Source organism: Chroicocephalus ridibundus, chromosome 6, assembly GCF_963924245.1.
Source record: "Chroicocephalus ridibundus chromosome 6, bChrRid1.1, whole genome shotgun sequence".
Lineage (NCBI taxonomy): Eukaryota > Metazoa > Chordata > Aves > Charadriiformes > Laridae > Chroicocephalus > Chroicocephalus ridibundus.
Window position 1 is genome coordinate 23,383,577 of NC_086289.1, and position 22,210 is coordinate 23,405,786.

Genomic DNA, 22,210 nt, shown 5'->3' on the forward strand with positions numbered 1-22,210 from the left:
CCATATCTGTTGGGAAACCTTAAATAATACTCTGTTGCTTTTTATTTAGAAAATTAGTAAAAAAATAGTACTATTGAAAGTTTCATGTTATTAAATTGGCAAAACCATTATGTGAAAAGTCAAAAGTCAGTAGGGCTTCTTTGGGATGTGGAGGAGTGGAAGAAGAGGGGCTTTGTTCCAGTAACCACACCTAGTGGGGAAAGTTAAGTGCAAAAGAGTGTGCAACATAATCCCAGATGTAAAACGCAATATAGAATGATGGAGTTACAGGAGACTGTAACAATAACAGACACAATAGCAATTATTTAGAAACAAGAAACTGAGAAATGACATTTATTAAAATGCATGAGACTCAATCTCAGACTAAACAGCAAAAACTGATGAAATTCCATCAGGCACTGAGGTGCAAAACATTAAATTAAAACGAAGACCCTCACCTAGAGGAACAGGGAGAGCAGATTAGCCAGGAGTACCAGGCACTAGAGGGCAGCCAAGACCTTCCACTGCCTGCCCGGGCCAGAGCCACCGCCGCTGCAGCTCCCCACTCCCAGCATCTCACAGAACCCTCCACGTTTTTAAACAATTCATAAACACCACACCTGAAAGGATTTGTAAGAGCAGGAGTGCGACTCATTAAAATCACACTTCTCACTACACCAGTCATTTCTAATGACTTTTTCTTGTGTAAGTCTCCTACCTGCATACACATCTTGCACAGATTCTGCAGTTTTCGCTCCAACAAAGAAGTCTCAAAATACTTTTCGAAGGACACTGTTAATTACTGTCCATTATGAGAGGAAAGTTAAGCACGGAGTAGTGATGAAACACATCAAATCCAGGGACAAAATTAGACATCTCCTCCAATCTAACTATATCTATATATATTTATTACATAAACTTTGTTAATGAACTAGAATAAACAATTTACTCATGTTTGTTACTGCACAAGACAATAAATTGGCAGTTTCAGGCCAACTAATAAGTAAAGCCAAATAGCAAAGAAAGCTCATACACAGACAGGTAAATAGAACTATTTTCATAGATTTATTTGAAAAATACTTACAAAAGCAAGTATGTTTGACACTAAAATAGTTAAACTTATTCTGTGTATACATTGGTGTAATTAAGCGTGCAGCATTAACAGTCTTTTCTGTCTGAAGCATTGTTAGTTTGCCTTAAGGAAGTGGGGAAAATTCTGGTTTACTAATGAACAATGTCTCCCTGCCACTTCCTCAGCAGCAACTACAGCTGCTATCTCTGCCCGAGATCTCAGCATACTGAAAACTCCGTTTGCTTTACTAACTGCCAGCCTGCCAAGTGCAGATTTACTGGAACCTGGAAGGTGGGTCAGTTTTTTGTGTCCCTTAGGAAGGAACAGGAGAGAGGAAGGAGAGGAAAACAAAAGGATTGAGTTTTTTATGTGAAGAATTTACCAAAGCTACATTTCATGAAAAACAGTCCTTAAAAATGTCCTTTTGTTAGCGGCCATCTTCCTTCAAAACATGCGCATACTTCTGAACTTACCCGTAAACCAATGCCCCTGAAGCTTACCATTCCTATAGCACTTTTTTGCTAGGAGAGGCCAGGACTAGAATAGCTAAGATTCTCCATCCAGACAGCAGTTCAGTAGTGTCAGAAATGAAATACAGTGCAATTAGTTTCCACGTACTGTATAGCTACATTTTAAGACAAAACTGGCACAGATACTGATTGAAAGAGTTTGCTGTCTCCATGTAATCCGTGCTCTGGCAACAGCTACAGTCTGTTCACAGAGCGGTTTATTAGGGCTCATGGAGTGTATGGGATCTCACCAGCCGTTATTTTGCATGGTGCCAGTAGCTGCTGCTGCTCGAGCCAGCATATTTCTGTGTGCCTCTGAAGCGGAAGAAAAAGTCCCATCCATCCCATGCATTGGCAGCATTCGCCTTCTGACAGGCTGAGGGGTGTAGCTGTTCTGTCGCCAGTCTTCTTCTGGGGGCATGTCAACTCTCCTTGGACCCGGGGCCTTAACGCAAGAAGGGGGCACAGGACAACCTTGAGAGGCACCGGGATCCCAAGAAGGCTCATGTGGTATTCTTAAAGTGCTGTAGTCTTTGCTGGCTGGTAGCCTGCAACCGATGGCATAAGATTCATGCATTTGACGTTGTGAAGGCTGCTGGAGGAAGCCTTCCTGTAAACTCTTGCCCGGCTGGCCAGCATGTTTCCCCCAGAGCGTTGTTCGTTTATCTGGTAACGTGGCTGTTTGCCTAGGAGGGTAGCTGATGTTCAGCCAATGGCCAGAGACACTTGATGCTCCACCTCCTAAATGTGGATTAACAAGAGGCTTTTGCCCCTGGGAGAGGGTGCCTTTGGGTGCACAAGGGAGACTCCCATAGCTCAGTGCCACACCTGGGTAGTCTCCACCTTGGAAAGCTTCACCCCTGTCAGGCACAACCAAAAGTTTCTGGATGATGTTCTTCTGATCTCCTGAGGGGGGAAATAAAAAAGGGTTTGCTTAGTTATATTTTTTGTTTCATCCTCTCAGAACTTTCAGCTGTGGCCAACAAGCGACAGAAGAAAAATGAGATCACCAGTACATCCACTTACTGGTTGACATGCAATTCTGAATAAAAGCTAGCCGCACCCTTTCTAGCATTCACTTTCCTCACTGCATTTCCTCCTTATCCTACCACAGCTGCTGTCACATAACTTCCGATTTCTTTAATAGCCCTTGTGTCATCAAGTAGGAGCCCAAAGTATTTCAAGGCTAGTAGATCAAACTGGTTTTGATGGCTGTCACAAGGAAAACAACTCTCATGCAGGAATTAGTTATTTCTATTGGCACAATTACATGTATGATTTGCTGGAATGAGTAGCTTGTGGAAGTACTCTCATACATGACAACAAGGTGTTGGGTCTTACTGCTACTTTTACACTAAAGAAAGTACCTCACAAAAACGTGAATATGATTTTATATAAAGTCATCGTAATGTTTCCATGAAGATTATTCCCTTTTGTTATGTCCACTTAACACAGAATCACAGAACAACTCAAAAGGGCAGAGAAGAAGAAAGAGAACGTGATTCATCCTTCCAGATTTCTGGAGGAATTCAGGCAGATGGTGAAACATCATTATGAAAGACAAGATCTGAAGAGTTGTATTTCAGCGATATTTCTGATCATGAAGGAGGATGAAAAGTCCTGTGATTACCTGACGGTTTACGTGCCTTGCCCACCATGCTGGGCATCAGTACATCATGGGGTAGGTGCTGCACCTGGTTTGGGTTGTGCTGGGGATCAAAGGGAAACACAGGAGGATCATGGGGGAAAGGAAAGGAAGTGGAGCTGCAAGAACGGTGGCTGGTGTCCACTGGCATTTTCCTCGTATTTGGTGCTTCCTTTTATAAAATGAGAAAGGAGAAAAGAACATAAAATGAGAGTAAACACAGAGTTGGGTTGAATCAAGCAAAGATGGTGTTGATCCAAGGACAGGAATGAGTCACTGGAACAAAAACATGCATCTGTATGTGAAAACGAAATACACATAAAAACTGCATCAATCCAGTAAGGCTCTTACTGCAGCAGTGGGCTGCTCAGGAGGGTCATTTGACTGGAAACATACCAAGGAGAAAAAGCCAAAACAAACACAATGGCTTACGGTTTGGTTCACAAACTGAATCCACAGAACGATGGCAGGCCAGTCAGTATTGGAACTGCCATGCTACACAAGCCACAAAATAAAGAAGGGTACTGCTGATCCTTCCTTCCTATTTTCTAGCAGGCTTTACTGAAAGCTCTAATTCCAGACTATGAACAAATTCACCTGTTGCAGCCGAAGAATTAACCAGTGCTAAACCATTTCCCTCTATTCGGGGGTACCTACTTCAACGCAGGGATGGCTGAATGGCATGAACAAACCATCACAGACTTGAGCCCAGTGACTAACTTGAAGAAACGTGCCAGAGAGCCATCCTATCAGCTGCTTCTGTTGTGGGGATAAAAACCTTCAGCAGAGAAGGGGGCTTTGGGCAGCTAGAGGTTTTAATTGCTTCTGCCAGCCCCTCCAGGTATGCATTAAAGCCCTCAACTAAAGCATGCTGAAGAGCAAACATTCAGAAGTTGACATGTTCGTAGCTTATGGCACACAACAGAAAGATTGAATCAGACCAACAAGTCTAAATAACGTGATTTTACAACTGAGACTCTTCTGCACTTATTATGCAGTTGGTATCAAATCAAAACTTAAGTACAGGTCACAAAAAATTAAATCCAAGCCAAACCTTCACATTATATCTGTCTATGTTGCTAAACACCAACAATAACCTGTTACTGTTTTCCTCACTGGCAGCTTTAACTTGCACCTAAAACTGCTTAAACAGAGATAACATAGGGGGGAAAAAATTAAAAAAAATATAAAAATCAATCTCCCTATTTTTAGTTACTTACTGTATGTAACTGGATGCATGTCATGTACCAAGTCTTAAATTATCTCCCTTTATGCTTACTTTTACTCTCTAAAAATGCTACTTCCTGAATATAACCACAAAAGAGCAGAAATTTTCACATGATTAATCGTGTCTTTTTAAAATTATAGGTGTATTAGAAGCTTTCTTGAAAATACTCTAAGTCAACTGAAGAAAATGTTTATACTGGATGTCTTTGGATACTGGCAAGTAATATTAGGTCACATGCTTACCAGCTGCAGCAGGTACTAGTCTGCAATGACTCCTGAAGAAGATGGCTTTATTACTCAAATAAAAGCTCATTCTTCTTCCAAAAAGAGAACAAAAATTCACAAAGATAAGCTTTCATCATGGCTTATTATTCAGTTGTCTGCTGTCTTGTTTGTTAGCTACTAAACGCAGACAGAGAAAACAGCAACCCTACACACAGACGAGGGCTCATTGGAAAGCTGCACATCATTCTACTTACAAAACTGTGAGAAGAGACCAAAGTCTCTTCTCTGTTTGAGATGACTGTTCCACTGAGACTGCGAGCAATGCGACGGAAATTCTCTGCACTGTACATTTCCTCCTCTCCTGGTTCCCTGCTATGTTCTCTGGTATACGTGACCTGCAGACAATATCACACATTTCAGAAAAGGCTCTCTGTAATATCAATTTTGTATAATAATTATAGGGAAGAGATCAATATAAATCTAACAGACTGTACTTCAATAAAGTCCATGACCTTTTCTTTTTTAAAATCCTTCATTAAGGTACTACCTTGAAAACTTAAAGCAAATGGGTCTGTTTGGATCCGGTGATTAAACAATATTATTCCTTATAGTCTGTGTTTCTTTAGTAAATATACACTGATTGTCTAAGTGAGATTGATTCTTTTATAAATATCTAAAGCCAGGACAAAAAGTCTCTACTGGGATGAATCTACCTAAACGACTGACTGCTGCTACAGGTATCACTGCCCCTGTAGAGATAATCGTGGCTGCAGCTGAGAGCCATCCTATCATAAAGTACTACAGTCTTCTCATAACTGAAAAAAATCAAGGAATACTTGATGAGTGCTGGAAGCTTTATGTTAGCAAGGGAAATGTTTATTCCTTCTTTCTTTTCGTCTGTTCTACATAAACAAGACTGTTTAAGCTCTCTTTAAGGAGTATGGAAGTACTATAGGAAATGTCATTTCCCCTTGAACATACTTGTAGGTTTTCACGTACAGGCACTGATACGTAACTGCCAGCTATTTAAACAGCTTCTCCCTAGAAAACGAAAAATTATCTTCTCCTGCTCTGAGGTGGCCAACTACCAACTGTAGCAAATACTAAATTATCCCCCACTTTCAAGATATGGAGTGACACAGTTAAAAAAAAAAAGTCTGTGCCCCTGCAAGTGGTAACATCAAGAAGCAGTTATCACAAGTTGTGATGCAAGGCAGTTCTTGTCAGTGTGTCCAAAGAGACTAGATCTTGACATTTTCAGGGATATGTTGCTCAAAGTCAGAATTCAGATAATTTGGTTGCATGCATGTAGCATGAGTCACTCATTTTTTAGCTAATTAATCCTGAGCTAGACTGCACTTAGAATTCTCTCTAACACTTGTATCAATGACCCCAGTACCTTTGCCGTAATGTATTCTACTTCTCCCACTGTAAATTCTTTCACTTGCACAGGCCAAACCTTTCCCCCTCTAGCACATCTTAAGTAACAAGAAGTCACCTTGGAGACAGAAGAGACAGCGGATCCACACAGACTGCGCTCGATCTCTGCTGTTGGGGTTTTCGAGAGACCCATGCCAGCCGTAGCATGCAGCTTCCTCACATTCAGGTTCGCAGAGACTGGGAAGGAAAACGCTATGGTTAAATTCAACACCTGATTGCACGTTATGGCACATTTCTGACTATCTTAGGTCTTACTCCAGCAAAGACAGACAGACTATACACACAGAACAACAACTCAAGAGATCCTTTTAACATTAATATATAAGCTAACTCCCAACATTTCAAGGGGACACAGTCTATCAGGATACTCATGCCAGCTTCACTTGCCCTTTTGCAGGCTTCTGGGGAGCAGTTAATTGAACTATTTAAGAGTTAAATGATTTAACTGCATACCAGCATTTGTTTGATACAGAAGTGAGACAGTTTAGAGGACCTAAACAGATAGAAAAACAGCTACCAGGAGCAAGTTTCCTAAAGGTACTTTGGATAAACAAGACTTATCAACTTTAAGTTCCCCACACATTCACCTGCTTGTTCCTAGCCAATGCTACAGTTTGTCAGCCATTTGTTGTGCTGGTTAAACAGTTAAAAGTCTTATTTTTAACTAGGATTGCTACAGTTAATTCACTTTAGTGCGATCCCCACCAAACAGTTACAATACTAAGATTTCTCATGGAATAGACAGGCAGATCAATGGCCTAATAAAAATGGTCACAGGAAATCTCTCTATAAAGAAAGGTGATGTGCTGGTAACAACACATTTTCTGCACTGAGTTGGCATTTGGAGGATCAGGTCTTTGCTTTAATCCGTTGTAAAGCTCCAGTAATGAAACAGAGGCATTTTCACCGTGATTCTGAATGCAAAGGTCTGACAAAACCAGTTGATATGGGGCAGAAAGCTTAAACAGCATTTGAAAATGAATACATAATCCAAGTTAAAAGTGAGAAAGCACTGTCCTAGACCCACTCAGGTGATTTTCATTGAGTTCATCACAGTAGATACACTGGTTGAAACTTTTTGGTTTTATACAGAACTTGCAGAAACATACATGGGAAAGTCACAGCAAACCAGAAGTAAAGGTCTCAAACACAAAATTCACTTTGGAAGACTATCCATATCTCACATCCCTCACATATGTAGTGGGAAAATAAGCAAGAAAAGTGTCAGTGTAAGAAACGGGGCATTTGATGACAGAACTCAAGCTCCAGCTAACACTAAAGCAACTGAGCTTTATCCTGTTAGATTTCCAGAAAGAGCTTCTAAAAAAATCAGTAAGCTAAGTAGGAACACATAAGACCTTCTGATTCAAGCCCATGCAAGAGAGGTTGTGAGGTCAGATCTTGCCTAACTCTGAAAGAAAACCAGAAGAATAACAAACGTGAAATGGCCACCTTTGGATGTGTCACCTGGTCTGCCAGTAGACTGCAAGATAAGAATGTTTCATAGAAAACTCAACCTGTTGAATAAAAACCTGTTCAAGAGTTTACTGCAGTATTTACTCTGGTCTCAGCCAGGCTTGATTTGTCAGGAACGATGGAGGCTTCACCTCCGTAGCTGCAGGGCAAGGGAAAAATCTGTCTGTGTATGTATTGCAATACATATCACACACACACACACACATATCTCTCTTATTTTGGTACCCATCAAGTTTCAGGCTGCTTTGTATTTAAACAGAAAATGCATAGCTCTAATGCTATGACACAGATTACACAGAAATTTGCTTCACTTGTGCTAAGCAGAGAATCAAGGTTGCCCTATCTCAGGCAGGAGATTAGATCAGCTTAAGAGGAGCCGGCCTGCTGTCATCAGACTCTAATTGAATGTCTCCAGCAACAGCTGGATGTTCTCACCACCAGCAACAGAATCTGTTCATTTTCTTTTAGCACCAACTAATCCACAAGGTCTCAAGGATCTTAGTGCAGATCATGTACTCCCAGTGCTGCTTTCACAAGTAATTTTCCAGAATTTAAAGCAGGTAGTCCCTAGCCAAACACAAATTCAACTCTCATAGATCTGGAAACACTTTTAAAAGTTACTCCTCTCAACCAGGTACAGACTAAATTCTCAAATACAATAAAATCAGTTAAAATTCACAAATATAGAGAACATTACCTTCAAACATAGAAACAGTTTAATAAATTCCAGAGGTGACGCAGGACTTTCAAACAGAAAAACTCAACCGCCTGATCTAAGTAGCTAGCTCCCTACTTGAAAACAGGATCAATTATTTCTATGTTACTCTTAACAGATGTTGTTCTCTTTGCCAAGATCAACAGCTACTCTGCAGCCTCCCCAGGCAGTGCTATCACACTGCTTTCTCTACTTATGTCGTAAGAATGCTTTCAGAGTCCACAACCATAATCTTTCTGCATCTGGGCACAAACTCACGCCCGTTTAACTAAATCGACTGGAAAACACACCTTCACCTATAATGGAGTACATAGGCAGGTCAACCAAGAAAAACAGCTACATCATTCTTACCTGATTGGTCAAATGGATACCTAGCACTGTCCTGTCTTCCCAAGAATGGCCTAGTGGCCTGAGATGCCTGCAGACTAGTCTGATAGAGGGATTCCAGTTCTGAGAGCTCCTGTTCTGTGTCTTGATTCCACTGCGGATGCAGATGTACTGGGATCCTGCTCAAGTCATCTCCAACTGCTCTCTGATCAGAAAGGGGCGGACTCCTCCCAGGCACAGGAAGCCATTCAGTATTCTTATTAGCCTTCTGAGAACTGTAATACCTAGTAACATTATCCACCCAACGGTCCACAGGCATAGAGGCAACCATGCTACCAGTAGCTCCATCATCCACCCGTTTCATTCCTCCATCATGACAGTGCCTTTCCAGGTAGGGTGCAGGGTCTGCTATATTCTGTCCACCTCTTCTACACAGCTCTTCACTGTGAGAAGAAATACTCTTAGAAGCAACATGTTGGGCACTAAAACCCTCCAAAGAAACTACCCTGTCCCTAATATCCACAGTTGAGTGTAATTTTTCAGAAGACTGTGTTTTGTTCTCTTGGTTTTGATGGATTAGCTGTCTGTAACCAGAGGATGAAGAGTTGATGAAAGATTTTTGTGTTAATTTTGGAGACTTCTCATCCTGACACACTGCAGCAATCCAGCCTTTTTCATGAGTACCTTTTCTCTGGGAGACTGCATGCATTTTCTGAAATTGCTCTGCCAAGGAGCGAACATGTCCCTTTGTACTAAGAGCCTCAGATTTGCAACCTTCTGCTGTGCCATATTCATCCTGTGAGGGTAATAAAATCTCATGGCTGTTTGCTCTGGAGTACTTATTTGTTTTCTGCAAAGGATCCAAGTAGCACTGTTGTGAAGGGGATGAAGTTGCAGGGGTCATTGCATGATAGGCCCCTAAATGATCAATGCTGGGCCGCACTGGAGAGCTTGCAAGTTTGGAACAAGGACTGTGATGGTTGTCTTTTTCAGGAGATGCTGCTTGTGGCGGATGTGGACAGGGAAACAGTGCAGGCAAAGACCCAGAGTTTACTGTGTTAGCCTTGGATTTGTACTGAGGTGTGAGAACAGGCGTTATGTTATGAACCTCTTCTAACTTGCTGCTACTGCAGCATTCCCTATAGTCTTTTGGCCCTGTGGCTGTGGTGTCAGCAAATTCCACACTATGGTGGGCATCATTCTCAGTTCTTGCAGACCTCTCTGCCAACCCTTGCCTATAGGGAAAAGAGGGAACTTGGTCATGAAAATCAGCAGAAGCAGACTGGAAGTTTGGAGAGATCCTGTTGGATGGATTGCTTTCGGAAGGGGGCAAGGAGGAAGACTCTGGATATAATGATGAGTGCAATTCATGGCAGGAAGCAGGTGGGTGGAAGAAAGAACTGGACCCAAATTCCACTTCTTTGTTGGGTTCCAGTGGTACCTCCTGGCTCAGCAGTACTTGGAGCGGGCCAGTCTGTTCACTAAAACACACAGAAGGGTAAATGATTAGCAGTAGTCATTGCTTATGTTTATCCCTAGGGTACAGAACTTGTAGTAGGTGACATATACCTCAACACATTTTTCTTTGCTAACTGTATTCTGATGACAACTTTGCATTAATTCAGTAGATACATACATGTTAGTCCTTTGCTTCTAATGCTGATTTTCTCCTATAACCGATCTACTGAATACATTTCATATTTTTAAAGAGTATTTTGCTGCAGTTAGGCTCTATATAAAGTATTCTTGTAGAGCACCTAAGCTCGGCAGACTGAACGTATGGCTAGGGATAACTGTAGGAACAGTAAAAATAGCATTTATATAAAATAAAACAACTGCTTCCAACATAAACATCTTAGATATTTTTGAAAATACTTTGGACACATTCATGATCTGAACATGAACTAACATTTCCATAAGGTCCCCTCTCTCCAGCCAACTTAATGAAGAATGACTTGACAAATGGAAGGAATGGGTCAAAACTTCTCTCATATCATCTTTGTATTCTGATCTTTCAGATATTTATCCAACACATTAAATAAAGTTCAAGCTAAATATATAACTATTATTTTGTAATAATTTGTATTCTAAGTATACTTCAGAAAAAAAATACTTTGTGAACTTTTACGTAGCAATGCAAGACAATTACATCCTTGGGTCATACATGTCCTTGGCATTTTTCTGCATTCAGTTAGCATTTCATATGCAGACAGAAGAAACAGTACCAAGTCCACGTGCCTGTGAGAAAACAACAGGCTACAAATAACTCCAACAGAAAACTTAAGGAAATGGTAACATCATTGCTTTGTTTCCTTCTTGAGATGCATAGGATGAAAGTTATCATGAAGACCTAGTTGATATGTGTCGCAGAATCACCTTGTCTGTGAGTAATTGCAAACTTTGCACTGTCTATAATGTTATTTATATCAATGCAAGAGTCCAGAACTCCAGCTACAAATGGATTCTTTTCACTGGCTGCAATACTAACATTTGGTTGGATATAACTTTTTGCAAAAGTAATGTTCTTTTCACAGAGCAGCAGTGAGCAAGTTCAGCATTAACAAAATTAGTTTTAGAAAGTTCCTTTCTTTCATTTTCTTAGAATCTGCCAAAATGCATAATTTGGGCTCTGCACTTCTCCTGTAAAAGAGGATATAATGGACCCCTGATTGACAAAAAGATCAGCCTTCATTACATATAATTCAGCTACTGCAGGAAAAGAAAAGAACATTATGAACTATAGCCTGGTAGGTGTGCAAATTAACTCAGTTTTAGTATATAGCTGTATGTGGCATTTTAAAAAAGAAAAAGAAAACGATTCTCATCTGAGATTTCACCTAAGCTTCTGACAATACAGCATATAAGAAGGGAGAGGGAAGAAAAGTGACAGTTCGAGAAACAGCCTAGAAATTGGATAGGGATGGTCTAGTGCTAGGAGGGAATGGCATGGTAAGAAAGAAGGATTAAGCTGCATGCTAAGGAGGGTAGGAAGAAAGGATCAGTTACAGCAGAGAGTTAATTATGCTATAGTTAAAGTTGGTATGGAAGGAAGAATCATGAAGAGACACTGAAGAGGCTGCTAAGCCAGGCTACAAGATGCTGGGAAGCACAGAAAGAAAATGAATGATACATCATCAGGGAGAGTAGTCAAGGTGACAGGATCGGGACCTGGATCCAAGAGTTGTACCAGTGCACCACGAGAGAAGTGGACTAGAAAGAAAAGATCAGTGTACTTGACACTTTCCAAACCACAGAGCACCAGCACACATTGGTTGCTGTTCCAAACATAAAAGCAATTACAGCAAGATTTTTACTGTAGTACACTCTTTTACTGACTGAGTCCTAGAACTGCTCTGATTATAAACAGTTGCACATTTCATGGTAACACACACCCCCTTTTTAGCCAGGTTATTGTCTATTGTATTCTTTCCCTTGGTACATAAAACAATGATGCTGCCAGGCACCGACTGCTACAATTCTCTGCCACAGATCACATTTTGAACACGTGCACATTGAACTCTTCTATAAAGACTGGTGGGGGGCGAGGGGGTACTTGACTGTCTTATAACAGAAAGGAACACTGTAGGATTTGGACTATCCAGGGGAACATATATAGTTTGCTATTTCTTTCCAGACTGTGCTGCTCATAGATGCAGCTCAGATCTGGGTCTAGGTGATATACTCGGACTACCTTGTAGACTGGGCCACGGTGCCGCCCTGTGGTGGGTGGCAGGTTGGCGGCGACAGCGGCTGCGATGGCTGTTGGTGCTGCATGCGATCCTGGAGGCTCCGGGCTTTTCGGATACTGATTTGCAGCTTCTTATCGACTAGGGCTCTGCTGTGAGTGCTAGCGCTGGCATCATGCATGGCAAGTCTTAGTTTAGCTAAAATGCAAAAGAAAACATAGCAGAAAACAAACAGAAAAAAGGAATAAAATTGAAAAAGAAAAAAAAAAGATGCAGCAAGAACATAAAACATGGACCATGCAAATACTGCCACAAAAGAGTTCACAAGGATGCTATTGTTTCCATTAATGCACATTCAGCTTAGCCAGGTGTCCAAACACGTTAATTGAAACTAAACCAAAATAAATAAATAAAAAAAAAGTTATCCATGTTTTAGCCCAACTTCTCATCCCCTTCACACGGGCTCTTTCCAACCCTACCACATTGATGCTTCACTCTGTCATCTACCCTTCTCCTGTACCCTCCATATCTGGGACTCCCTTTATGTACAGGAATACCCAGCTGGGATTTGAGATTCAGCATATGCCTTGCTGGAATGGAAGATTATTAGCCTCGCAACAGCTGTATGCTGCGCCCCTTACTCTGCATTCCCTAAGAGCCAATTTCTAAATGCAAATGCACAGGAGCTACCCACTCTGTCTGCAGCCATTCTATACAGACAGGGGGGAGCATGGGGTGAGAGAGCCAGCCAGTCATAATGGAAAAAGACCGAAAATAAAATGATATCACATAGCACACATTCTCAAAGGTCACAATGCATTTAAGCTCTTCAATGTCCTAATGCTCTTTTCTTCATGGAAGTCAGGTACAGCATAGCTCATTTCTGTTAATCCAGATCACTAAAGAGTGGGCTACCGTTTTCTTCCTATGCTACACCCTCCACAAGAAACAGGGGAGCTTAATGCCCTTTGCAATTTGGCCTGAGGATGGGGAAAAATCATTGAGAACCAAGTGGCAGGGGAGTTACCTACTAGGTGCTTGCTGAAACGCACCATTTAGCACCAAAAAGGGCACATCAGCACCCCAGTGCTCTTACTGCCATAGCACTGGAGAGAACAACAAAAAGGAACGCAAACATGAAAAAAACAGATGAAGAGGAATAGGACTAAACCCCTTAAAAGGGAATGCTTGTAAAAAGGAAAGATTCTGTCTCCCTGCACGTTCCTTAAAGACCAGCTGGATCCCCATATTCAATGTTTCAGACTTTTTTCTATGATATTAGTAAACTGTCAAAAGCGCAATAGCTCAGGTGGTTAGAATTACTTACATATAGCTTCGTTACAGAGAGCCAAAGCTGCAGCACAATCCCCCTTCTGCTCCTGATTCAGCGACTCTTCAAAGATTGAGTCTGCCTCCTGCATCGACTTCTCAAAGCCATCACTCCTCCCTGCAATGGGCAGCACCCTTCATTTTGGTTTCATTCATTGCAGAATCCTCACTTACCCTCATCCCATTCGTGATTGCCAAATTCTTCCACATATGGAGTTTCGCAGAGGCTGCACATATCCCAGACCGCACCACCTAACCTTCCCTAAGCAGAAGTACAACTTGAGCACCCGGATATGCTTCACATGCACACAGTAAAATAATGTGAACCAAGCTCTTTTCGTCAAATGTTGTTTACTTGAGAGAGTTGTACTGGCTTACTATATTCTTTTCAACAGTCAAAATCAGTACAAAAGATGGTATAGACATATCACAGAGACAATTCAGATGACCTCTGTCAAGTAGGAATTAATCTAAATTTAGAATTAAATCTAAACCAAAATATATCAGTAAGAAATATAGCAGGTCAGGGCTTTCCTTTTACGTTAAGTCCCCTGACAAAAATCATCTGTCCCTCCTTCAGATATCCAATTACTTCCATACAAAATGGAAACAAACTGAAACAACTGAGATGTCTGGGGAACAAAACTCAGACTTGAGTGCAAGTGTAAATGCCTGCACCAAATACTTCTACAAACACGTGTTCAGTGCATACACTCAACTGCTGAAAGAGACAAACAGAATACAAAAACCCAAAGGTCTTGCAGCTCTAGGGGGAAAAAACACAGGTGTAAGAAGCTGAGAAGAAAGGGACAGTTATCAAGAATTCTTTTTGCAACAATTTAGAAAACAGTGTTGGAGAAGAGAAGGATAAGTCATCCTTGGACACAAAGGAGAAAGATGAAAAACTGTGTCCTGGCATCAGAACATCCAGTTCTGAGAGGAGAAAATGCCCAAACAATCTGGTATCACCTATTAGGCGTTATACAAGTTATGCACTAAAATGTACATACACATTCAAATGAGGCAGGGGAAAACAGAAAATAAAATTTCACTTTTTGTTTTGTTGAGGGGTCGGGTCTTTTTAGTGGAATGTCTCTGTCATTGTAGTTGAGAACATAAGTATCAGCGAACAATAAATTATGTTTTCTCAACTTGCATAACATATACTATGCCCTGGCCCGCTCCCCAACACCCTTGTGCACAGATGCAAACACAAACTCTCTTATACCATAAATCCCAAAGAACTTGCATGAAAAGCAAACACTGCAGAGAGAAGTGAGAGTTGTTAGAGCAGTGAGTTAATCAAGCAGCACATTCCGTTTCAAAATCAAGGCTACTGAGGCTTGTAATCAAGGCCAGTATACTAAAGTTAGCTGTCTTTGCATGAATTTAGCAGTTTACTTGAGGGGAAAATGAGTCACAAGTGTTCTGAAGTTCTGCATACAAGCAAGCCTTCCAGGCAGTCAAGCAGTCTGTTAACGTTAAGCTATTACATCTCTGACTGGGGTAGGGAAAGGCTTAAAAGGAATAAACAGAAACTTTCCCAGATCTCAAGTCAATGCCTGTAACTCCTCAAACATTCTACTGAAGTCTTTTTTGATGAAGCATTATTCTAGTTTCCTTTCTTTTTAACAAGGAAAAGCTAAGCAATTTTTTCTTCTACTATCTAATACAACAAGAGATCAAAGAGGGGTAACATCTTGGAGAATATGCTATTTTCTTTCCGGTAGGAGAAGCAGAGAAGACAACATCCTCATGCTCAATGATGGAGGTTTAATTTTCAATTTTCACATCATTACCGTTTAGGTTAGAAGAGTAAACACTAATAAGAAAAAAAGATACCAGTCTACTCTGGTACATCAGAATTTTTCACCTGTTTACCAGGAGGTCACAGCAGGATTGTAAAGGATAACTAAATGACTCACTGATGGTCAGCAAAAATTATGAAAACATTCCCACAGTCAGACATTCTCGCAGAGATCGTATTTTTCATCTGCCATTGGCACAGTGACATTCCGTCTGCTGAGCAGTTGGCACAACTGTAGCCTGGAGAGCACTGGCTGTATTGTGCCCTGAGCTGGCACTCTCTTCCTCTCTGTCCTGTAGCAGCAAACCAGTTCCTTGACTCTCACTTACAACAGGTCAGAGCAAGCAGCATGGGGATGCCCAGATGCCTGGCAACACAGGGGCCATAGTGGGTTTGCCCCAGTCAGAGCCTAGGCGTTCACTGCGCCTTCGTTGGCTCTGCTGACCCACCAACAACCCTTCACTTAAATGCTCTACTGGGCTTCACTCTCGACTGGAGAAATGCACTTCAGTCCACTGTCTCTCTGTCTCCCCTTACTGGCTGATGGAGATTTAGGGTTAAAACAAGGATGCTACATGTGAATCCTGTCATCAAATTCCCCCTGCTGCAGGTCCATCCTTCCAATTAAACCTCTTCCACTGCCATCCCCTGCCAGAAACATGAGGAGTCATGGCAAAGACAAACAAACTTGGCATTTAGTTTTTTGTTTTTTGTTTTTTTTTTTTTTTTTTTTAAATTCTTTTTCCTTAGAAAAGATATGTAAGCTAAACCCAGCTCGGATTTTTCAATTGCCACAGTACTTGTTCCCACGCCTGACAGGAGTACAGCTGGAGAACGGAAAGTACAGAAACAAGCAGAATTGCTTTGGGCAGTGATGTTATCAGAAACAAAACAATAGCCTAAATGAACAAAGCTAAGCTGCAGGTGGACTTGAGGCATCTGAAAGGTACAAACAGCCCTGCTCATTCTAAGATGCTCGGTGAAGCCTTATAGCTAAATCTAGATATCAATACTAGTAATGGTGCATATCACCATATATGAATATATAAAAACATCTCTGCATTACTTATTTGTCTCACTTAAGAAGGAATTTGGTCAGAATACCAAACACAGGTTTTACACATCTTCCATGTTGGAAATTGATGGTCCTTCGCTAACTGAAGCTACACAATTGTAATGGAGGGGGAGAGAAAGAGAGACCTACAATAGAAAATTAAGTTCAAAGGTTCAAAAACCATCAACACTACAACCTTGCAAAATATACTGCATTCAAAAAGTTACCCTGATTCTGCAGTTCATCTAGATCCATGAACCTGCTGGGACGGGGATTAAAGCCCATTGCTGCCTCCATTTCCTTTTCTCTTTTTCTGCGTAGTTCTTGTTCATGCGCTCTCCTTGCCACCTCCTCTTGCAATTCATCCAGTTCACTCTTCGAAGGGACAAACATCTCCCCACCTTCAAAAGACAAAAAGAAAGAAACTTTTCTGATCATAAAATCTCTTAAGGTATCTTAAGTATTACTTAAAAGACAAAGAAATATTAATGGAGAATACAATTAACATTAGAAAATAACAGACTGACCAAGCAAAGACCACAGAATTTCAGATCACAAATTTTGCTTTCTTAAATTTTACTTTTAAAACTCTGCCCAAGCTATCTGGTTTCCAATTGCCTTCTCTGTGTCAGTGACTGGCAGAAATGCTGCAGTATTGCCCTGAGCTCCCCTGCAGCACAGCCCATCCCTGGGTTCACTGAGCTAAGAAACAGAAAACGGAAGAGAAAATCATTGGAAGAGATAACCCTACACTGATGCTGAAATCCTGAGGATTCTTACTGTGCTTATAATTTGTAAATAATGCTATGTCAAATTAGCTAGATCATTAGCTTTAGTAAGTAAAATGGATTCCAACTGAGATGCTTTTCATCTAACTGCATAAGCAGACGAAAATGAGAGGAAAATAAAGCTTATCAATATCCTAGTCAACGCAGTAGAAGTAAATCAGTCGTCATTCTCACTTCAACTAAGACCTGTATTCAGAAAGTGTCTACCCTCCTCCCATTCCCTTCCTCAGGCATTCTCTGGAATAAAATATTTTCTCAGAATGATACATAATCAGAACACACATCTGCAGAAAAGCTCAGCCTTAGCCCAAACACCTTGTAAATATCCATTCTCATTTCTGACAATTTTGAATTTTGTACAGCATTATGAGCTTGTTTTCAGGACTTGTCAATTGTACTAAGTTCTTAAGAGTTATGCTTGGGAAGGTATTTTCCACTGATGGCAGAATACTGAGTTATGGGAAAGAATAAGAAAAATGGCTCAAACAAAAAAAGATGCCAGAATAACATGATCAAAGGAATATTTTTCAGTTTTCTGCAATCCCCTTTTGTAAGTCTTATAAGTTATATCTTGTAAAACTGTGTTATGTTACTCAAAGTTCCTCTTCCCTTTCCTCATAATTTCACTGTGAAGATCCAGAAAGTAAAGAACAATCCAACACAATTTACCTTGCAAAACCACTGCTACCAAGAAAGTATATCTTACCATTTCCAATGGTGTGTGCGCTGTTTGCCCAGCTCCCAACTGATGAATTAGACTCCACTTCCAAGATGCTGCTACTGTGAGACTTTGGGATGTTACGCCAGGCAGGAACCAATCCACCTGTTCGCTTCATGTGAACATCCCTCCAAGAAGAGAGCAATTATAGTTTGCCATTGTACTAATCTCTCCAGGAGAAATGATATCTAACCTCTTTTTTTTTTTTACCATCACATAAATATTTACTTACATTTTAATTTCATTAAAAAAAAAACAAAAAAAAAAAAAACAAAAAACAAAAACACAAAACAGCCTACCATAAGAAAATCTTGGGAGGAACAAGGAAAGAGAAAGTTAACAAAGGGGAGGACAATAATTCTGTTCTCCCCCATAACATTATGCAATGCATATTTAAACTGTGGTCCAATAGCTGTTCTCTAGAGATTCTTACAGCTGAAAATCTACTATTCTGGCCATAAACAGTCTCAGTTTGTGATTGCTTGAAGCTTCCCAAGCCAAGGAGAGAAACACATCAAGCTACCTATTTACTGTTGCATATAAATATTACAAGTGTCTTGCAAGACTTCAGTGAACCTCTCAAACTGAAAATGTCAAAGATTTCTATACAAGACTATTGATCTCTCATTTAGTACAAGGCTTCTATCAAGCAATAGTTTAACTGAAACAAAAAGGTCTACGAGCTGTTCAAAGGACAAGCACGAAGTTGGATATTTTAGTTGAGTTTTTAAATCATAGACTAAGGGTACGACTATTTCAGATGCATCGTTTTAGTCAACATTTCTCATTCAACTGAACCCCATTTCTTTTCCTTCTCACTAGTAGTAAGCTATCAATATACCTACCAGAAAAGGAATCAAACTCACTCAGATTCCTATTTCCCTTCTATTTCTCCCCGGCCCCAGTAAACATGTAGTATAAGCTAGGACCATTGTTCTGCATTTTTAAAAAAATGTTCTACACCATTATGTGACTACAAAAAAGAAACCAAGACTTGAATCACTCCAAAACCAAAATTTGTTGAAATCTACCTGTGGGTGCTTGAGCTTTCAGACAAGGGCATGTCCAGACTAACTGGGCTGTTGCTGTTGCGTTCGCTGCTTTCATAGCCAGACTCCATCCTCTGTATTAGACGAGGATGCTGATCCACCATATGATGCTGGGTGCCCCGGCCTAGCACACCACGCTTGTATCTAACATTTGACTGGCTCGATCTTGTTTCTTGAATAGTGTGTTCCTTCACCTCATTCTCAATAAGCTCTTTACCTGTCAAGACAAAAGTATATAGCTTGGTAGAAGACCCATGCTTCAATACCAGCAAATCACATATACATATGTTAGCTTCTCAACCATGCTTAAACCAGAAGCGCTGCCTTCAGTTTAGTGTAAAACTAGCAATATTAAGCAGAAAAACACCCAATACCTTTACAGCATCCCTAGTAATATTAAGCAATTATCTACTCAATTTTTAAATCTCTCTCTCTGAGTGTAACTTACCATATTCCCCCCAGGTAACAATAAAGTCTGGAAAGAAAATCCCTTCCTCCCCATAACAATTTGTATTTGTACAAGATCATTTTACAGTATCCCCAACTGTATTTCCAGTTTGTGTTTGTTATTGTAGCCTGCCGTATCTACTTCAGATGCTGCACTTTTTACATTGTTTATTTTGCCATTTACAATTTGATGAGGCTTACATAACATCAGTTCACAGAGGACAGGAAAAAACTTCTTCTTGTTCTTTTTTAATTCTTCCTTATTGATGTCACTGTGTCTTCCCACTTGCCTCTCGTTTCCTCCCCTTGCTTCCTTCCCTGGAGCTGGGTTTTCTTCTCCCTTCACCTTCCCTATACATATTTCTTTATGCTTCCCAATTCTTTTTAACCTTTCGGCTCCTTCTAGCCATTATCATTTGTCCCTCCCCCTCTCCGGGCCTCCAAATTACTGCAACACCATCACCACTAGCCGCAACCCTACTGCTAGTCACTCTTCCTTCTCATCCACACACTGTCCTTCAAGCACTCTGAGATGGGAGTGCAGCAGCTCCAGTACCAAAATAGCACAAAACCCAGGCACAGGTGAACATCTGCTCTCCACACACTTTAGTTTCAGGAGTACCCTCCTCTTGACAGGGAGCAAAATGACTGTTATATTAATTTGCAGACTGAGGAAAGGGAAGCAAGGGGCTGGGGCAACAAAAGATACCCAAAGTTGTTTCACAACAGATTTTATTACCTTCAAAAACAGCAAAGCTGAGGACAAATTCTCTACGTACAAGTTGCATAGCTGCTATGGCGTAAAATGGTCACAGACACATCACCACTGGCTGACAGGCTCTTATCCTCACAAGAACTCAGCACTTATATACGAGGGACTCGCCGCACCATAGTCTGAGCCATCATGAAAAAATACCATGATGAGCCAGAGGGGGAGAAAAAAAAAAAAAAAAAAAAAAAAAAAAAAAAGAGACCAATACAAAAGGCCACTCCAAGGCATGAACTTCCAGATACTTAGCAGTCTAGCCCTGTGTTCATTTAAGCAACACAGACAGTAGTGTTTCACTTATTATTTCCTTATGCGTGAAATTCAGACACAGAAAGCAAACCGAAGTACCATACATGCAACACGAATACCCACACAAAATCCAGCCTTCAAGGACACGACTCACCACTGACCTAAACGCCATGTTCAAAATTTCACTTTCCTACTTTACTTAAGCAAAACTGGATAGTGGGGTATTATAAATTTCACACATTCTGAAATAAATCTTTCTTCTCAAACACTCACCTGCTTCTTCAGAGAAGGGGCTAAGCTGAGTGTAGCCACAATGTTTCCTCTTGTCCTTACTGAAGATGCTGTCTATGTTCAGAGACTCTCTTTTGGGTCTCCAGGTTGGCCGGTACCTGCTAGATGAACTGGACTTAGACTCGCTACTAGTACTCTCCACTTCCCAGTCTCGAGAGTGTGCAGGCAGGCTTTTTGAGGGCCGTGTTTCTGCCTGATCCACACTATTCCCTCCACGAGGGGAATTCTGGACGGTTTGAGAAATCGGCTGTGGTCTGCTGTGGATCATATTGCTCACTGTCTCTTTAAATTCCCTCAGCCTGCTGGTGCTGCTGGATGGTTTGGGGGCAGTTCTGGGGGCTTGTTTCTCCTTCAAGGTTTCTCCTGCAGTTTACAGAGACAGCAAAAGACACAAAAATAACTTCAGATTTATCTAGCAGCCCAGCTTGCAGCATCTTCATGCAGACTTTGAAAAGTAAGAACAAAACAGAAAACCCCCAACAAAATAAAAAAACCTCAACCAACACCCCCCAAACACAGACATAGCAAAGACAGGACAAAATGCAGACAAAGACATAAGAAACAAGGAGGCAAATGCACGTACGCACTGAGGGTCTTAAAAATATACAGAAAGAGCTATTGATATTTGAAATAAAGGAACATCTCTTGCCTTCACTATGGTATCCTGATGACTGAGCCTCATCTCCTTTCCTCCGAGACCGGCTAGAACTCCTCTTGCGGTCTGCCAGCGAGCCCTTTTTGGAAACATGCTTCTGATTGCACTCACTGTCAGTCAGGTGCCCTGTAAGGACAGAAAAACACAGTAGAGATGACAAGAGCCTTCGGACCAACTGTGTGCTAAGAGCAGCAGGGCTCTCCTGTTCCTTAGGAGCTGTAGATGCTCCAACGCTAACTGGCAGGTCTGGGTAAGTTTTTGTATCCAAAAGTTTTTGGTTTTGTCTTGGGGAGGGTGTTCCCCTTTTAAGGTCAGAAAAGAGCAATACAGCCCCTCCAAGGACTCATGGTTAATGAGAGCTCATCCACAGGGAGAGGAAAAAGTTGACTCTGCCTTCTCTTCTAATAATCTAAGGATACCACTTTCTTGCTGTCTGAATACTTTTTCAGTTTTAATGGCCATGAACATGAAACTCCTGAGGACAGCTTGCTTGACATTACTCTGTTGAATGAAGACTCAAACACATGAACGAGTTACCATGTAATAATAAATTACTGCACATCATCAGCTGCTCTGCACTAACTACCCATCTGCACCCTCTTTGCCTGTAGCAAATACTAAATAATCTGAGTTAGCTTAGTCTACAGTGAAGAAGCCTCAGTTGACTCTCAAGGGCTAAGCCAGCTAATTCACATCTGCCACAAGCTAAGAGCATACACACAAACCATCAACATGGATCAGCTGACACACGAC

The 22,210-nt window shown here is 41.0% G+C and overlaps 1 protein-coding gene across 6 annotated transcripts in view; it reads right to left on the reverse strand.

Annotated features, from left to right (window-relative positions):
- Nucleotides 1–348: 348 nt before the first annotated feature.
- The window catches only part of USP54 (ubiquitin specific peptidase 54), a 104,183-nt gene continuing 82,321 nt past the window's right edge, over nucleotides 349–22,210 (reverse strand). For all 6 annotated transcript variants that reach the window (XM_063337487.1, XM_063337489.1, XM_063337491.1 and 3 more), the window contains 12 exons: nucleotides 21,452–21,583; nucleotides 20,785–21,165; nucleotides 19,029–19,263; nucleotides 17,986–18,125; nucleotides 16,719–16,892; nucleotides 13,629–13,748; nucleotides 12,307–12,499; nucleotides 8,640–10,096; nucleotides 6,156–6,274; nucleotides 4,912–5,052; nucleotides 3,191–3,377; nucleotides 349–2,466 (listed from right to left, as the gene is read on the reverse strand). In XM_063337487.1, the coding sequence (XP_063193557.1) occupies nucleotides 1,808–2,466; nucleotides 3,191–3,377; nucleotides 4,912–5,052; nucleotides 6,156–6,274; nucleotides 8,640–10,096; nucleotides 12,307–12,499; nucleotides 13,629–13,748; nucleotides 16,719–16,892; nucleotides 17,986–18,125; nucleotides 19,029–19,263; nucleotides 20,785–21,165; nucleotides 21,452–21,583 (3,938 nt within the window). In that variant the 3' untranslated portion in view covers nucleotides 349–1,807. The remainder of the gene's footprint in view (nucleotides 2,467–3,190; nucleotides 3,378–4,911; nucleotides 5,053–6,155; nucleotides 6,275–8,639; nucleotides 10,097–12,306; nucleotides 12,500–13,628; nucleotides 13,749–16,718; nucleotides 16,893–17,985; nucleotides 18,126–19,028; nucleotides 19,264–20,784; nucleotides 21,166–21,451; nucleotides 21,584–22,210) is intronic.